This window comes from Octodon degus, unplaced genomic scaffold, assembly GCF_000260255.1.
Source record: "Octodon degus isolate 3935 unplaced genomic scaffold, OctDeg1.0 scaffold00284, whole genome shotgun sequence".
NCBI lineage: Eukaryota > Metazoa > Chordata > Mammalia > Rodentia > Octodontidae > Octodon > Octodon degus.
Window position 1 is genome coordinate 624,992 of NW_004524860.1, and position 4,320 is coordinate 629,311.

The following is a 4,320-nucleotide window of genomic DNA, read 5'->3' on the forward strand; positions in this document are numbered from 1 at the left end:
TGGAACACACCTGAAAATCTTAAGAAATGACCAAGCTCATTTTTATGTACATTTGTACCTATGAGAAAACTAATAAGATTAAGTGTTCAACACAGCTCATACACATAATAAGAAAGCATATAATGCTTATTATGAATGTTACAATATATTTTCTAGACATCCTCATGTGCGCTGGACCCATGTCAAGCTGAGGCTGCCACAAGATAGCAGTCTATATAGCAGGAAGCCATGCAAATAGGGCCTCTCTCTAGTGATGAAAACCTGCCCAGAGCAGCCTGGACTGCAGCTCGGCAGGGGAGCCCAGCTCTGGATCCCCAGGTTTTCTCCCGTGTGGATCAGCACTGAGCACCTACAGCTCATCATGGAGCTCTGGCTGAACTGGGTTTTCCTTGTTGCTGTTTTCAATGGTGAATATATTGAACAATTAATACTGAGCTTGTGAGTGGACATGAATGAGATGAACAGCGGGCTTGTGTGACAGTTCCCTGAGCAAGACGTCTCTGTGTTTGCAGGTGTCCAGGCTGAGGTGCAGCTGGTGGAGTCTGGTGGAGGTTTAGTGCAGCCTGGCGGGTCCCTGAAACTCTCCTGTGCAGCCTCTGGATTCACCTTCAGTAACTACTGGATGCACTGGATCCGCCAGGCTCCAGGAAAGGGGCTGGAGTGGATCACAAGTATTAACCCTGATGGTAGTAGTATATACTACGCAGAATCTGTGAAGGGCCGATTCACCACCTCCAGAGACAACGCCAAGAACACACTGTATCTGCAAATGACGAAACTGAAAACTGAGGACACGGCCGTGTATTACTGTACGAGAGACACAGTGAGGGGATGTCAGTGTGAGCCCAGACACAAACCTCCCTGCAGGGTCTCTTACGGCCAGCAGGGGGCGCCGGTAATACAGAAGAACCAAGACTGGTTTTCCACGGAGTTGAGAATTGTTTTCCTCTTAGAATCTGAGACTTCATTTCAACTTAAAACTTACTGCCAGATACTCCTAGTTCATATATCTGCCCCTGCCCCTGAGGCCTCTTGTTAGACACATTTGTGTAAACATGGGAACACTGTCCACCATGTAAAACACGACCTCACAATTCTCCTAAAATGATTCTGGTTTGGTCATCAGACCCAGATAGAAGGTGTCTCAGAGAACCTGGTAAATTCTGAGAGGAATTTGTTATTCATAGTGAGAAGCAGTAGGTATGAGCGTAGACAAATTTCTCTCTTCTATGTAGTCAGAACCAACAAGCCGTGCTCAGCACAATCAAGGGCTCCTCAGTTCCTCACAGGTTGCTGAGGCCACAGTGAAACCCACAGCCTGATAAAGATGCCCAGGATCCCGACCTTCCTGGGTCCCCAAACAGGAGCAGATGACCTGAGCACTGGGGAGACTTTACCTGCACTTGCCTTGCTGTTCATCCTGTGGACAATATTTTCTATTCCTTTGTTTAAATGGAACGATAATGTCCTCTGTATTTTTCATTTTGTCTTCTTGCTTCAAAATGAACATTTATGTATAACATCTTATAAAATATTTATAATATGTTCACCATTTTGTAAATATATTCATTGAATTTTTAACATATTTATTTTAATATTTCAAGTATCAATAATCTCACCAAATAAAAGTGCAATTTCCATTATAAACCAATACATACCAAAGAAGAATTCACAACCATCAGTGGAAGTTTATTATAAATATTTTTTTTCTAAATTGTCAAAGGAACATTACATTTTCTTGCTATCACAGTTTATTCAGGGACTTCTCTCTCTTTCTGACAATAAAAATTGGGACAATTCTATTTATGGCCTGATGGATTTGTTATTCCTGAACTTTCTTCAATTTGTAAACAATAGTGATTGTGAAGTTCATGTACTCATCAAAACAATCACAATTATGCATTTTCTGGCAATTAATACAAGTGTAATAAAAATGACAAACAGTAATGTGCTGATGAAGATGTGCAACAATTTGAGCCATGAAAATGGGTGATGAGATTTTGAAATTCCATAGTTGGATTACAGATAGTTTTACAGATTCTGAACTCGCATAAAGAAAGTTGTCAGAGGATTTATTTCATTGCATAATTAGCTAAGAATATTGTAAGTGTAATTTGCACAAATTCATGCACTCTGACTTCCCGTAAGAGTGCCTCATGGCAAGCACACATTGGAAATTTTTCTAAAGTCTCTCAATGAATAAAGGCTGAATAAAAAGAACTGGTGGTATATCCACCTATAGATCATTCTTCTTCCACAATGGGTGGTATTAATATCTTTGTTATTGCATGTATATACATTGAAACAGATTCTCACAAATACAAAAATGTACTGTGTGGCACTGATGACTTGCAGTATGCAGTTTGTCCTTGTCCACACAGAGAAAAATACAGGTAAATATTCCAGAGACTATGCAGATGGTATACATGTGAGACAGTGGATAACTGAAAATATGCATAACTTTGCAATAATGATGAACATGCAGGTTAAGTATTTGTACAGTAGATTCACAAATGATTTACTACAGAATATCGCCTTCACTGCTTGATCCTATTGCATGTGGGTTAATGGGTAGAATTCTCACTCTGACTCGCTATATATGCTGACATCTGTGAGCTAAGCAACTAAACTGAGGATAGCAATGTGTAATAGTAAAACCACACTTGAAATACCTATCATTTTGATCTTCTATATCCATACTGTTTCTAAGGTCATATCAACTATTCCTATACTCTATTTTTTTTATTTTATATCTTTTGGAAGAACCAAGGATTGAACTTAGGCCCTTGTGCTTGCCAGGAAAGCGCTTATTCTACTGAACTATTTGTCTGGCCCCTACTATACTCTCTTTAAATGTTTCTAAAAAAAAGATAATAAAAAAAACAAGAGACCAGACAAAAAAATTGTCATAGAATTGTCCTACTATAATGTTGTGTATGATTTTATTTCCATATTACTGTGTAAAAATGTGTATCTGTTCTTTTTATACATTCTACAGGGATTTAAACTTTAGAATATCCGTGGTTGTTGAAAAATAGCAGTTCCATGGTATGTCTTAGGCATACCATGATGTTAAGCTCAAGTGCCTCTGTTACAGGGCAATAGTATCATTAACCTTCTCTTTTAGAGGGTTAACAACTAACATTTGAAGACCAAAAAAAAAAAATAGGGGCGCAAAGATAGCCAACATTTTGGCCCTGGCCCTTCAAGGTCAGTGAGGACTCAGGATATAGGAAAACCTGTGCTGTGACATCTGGTAGCTCAGTGGTGTCCCAAATTTTCTGATAAATGGACCATGGCGCCACAGTGAAAAGTGATTGATGAGATATAGTGTGCCAAAGGAGAGTCACCTAGAGAGAGAAAAAAAATCTCTCAATGTTTCACAGAGAGCAAATTGGTCAAGCAATGGCCATGACTTATCCACATGGCTACACTGACAAAAGATCTACATGGTGCTGTACATGGTTTCAAGGTAAATCCTGTGTGGATTTCACTGACCTTGTCAGATACAAAAGTTAAATTTTTACATATATAGTTCTTGATTTAACTTGGTGTTAACCATCCTGCAGAAAAGTATAATCAGGAGAAATAAAAAGTAAAGCCATATTAATATGCTGAGTTGTAAAAAACGCAAGTTAACAACTTCAGACAATAGCTAGTACTGCTGATAACCCACTAATATTATTGACTATTGGACTGTATTGGGTTATTTTGTTGAATTCAAATATCTATGGTATTTGAACTGGCATCAAGTATTAAAAGGTCCTCTAAAGACTTTTGCAAATACAGCTTCAGTAACAACAATGGAACACCCATCTCTGACAAAACAAAACAGAAAAGGGAAATATAAATAAGGACTATAAATAAAGGACTCTTTTGTAGTGGAATATATATATATATATATAGATAGATAGATAGATAGATAGATAGATAGATAGATAGAGAGAGAGTAGTGGATTATAATATACATATGGAAAGATATATAGCTACATTCTCTTAGTTCAACGTGATGAACATTTTGTACTAATAGAATTTAGATAAGATATCATGTCTACATCTTGTCCTCTGAATAACAAATATGAGGCCAACAATACTACAATATGCAATTCATTAATTATTGTAACTGTCCTACTAACATGTTGCTTTTCTTTTTTTCTTTTCTTTTCTTTTTTTGGGGGATGGGGGCAGAACCAGGGATTGAACTCAGGCCCTTGTGCTTGCCAGGGAAGCACTTATTCTACTGAGCCATCTCCCAGTCCCCTACTGACCTGTTTTGAAGCTGTTCCATTGCTATATTTTTTTCATTGAAATAAGTACAAA

At 37.9% G+C, this 4,320-nt stretch overlaps 1 gene segment (V, D, J or C); it reads left to right on the forward strand.

Annotated features, from left to right (window-relative positions):
• Positions 1-296: 296 nt before the first annotated feature.
• On the forward strand, positions 297-1,039 carry LOC105741082. The segment is given in 2 exon segments: positions 297-407; positions 513-1,039. Coding segments are annotated over 2 exon segments (573 nt in total).
• The last annotated feature ends 3,281 nt before the right edge of the window (positions 1,040-4,320 follow it).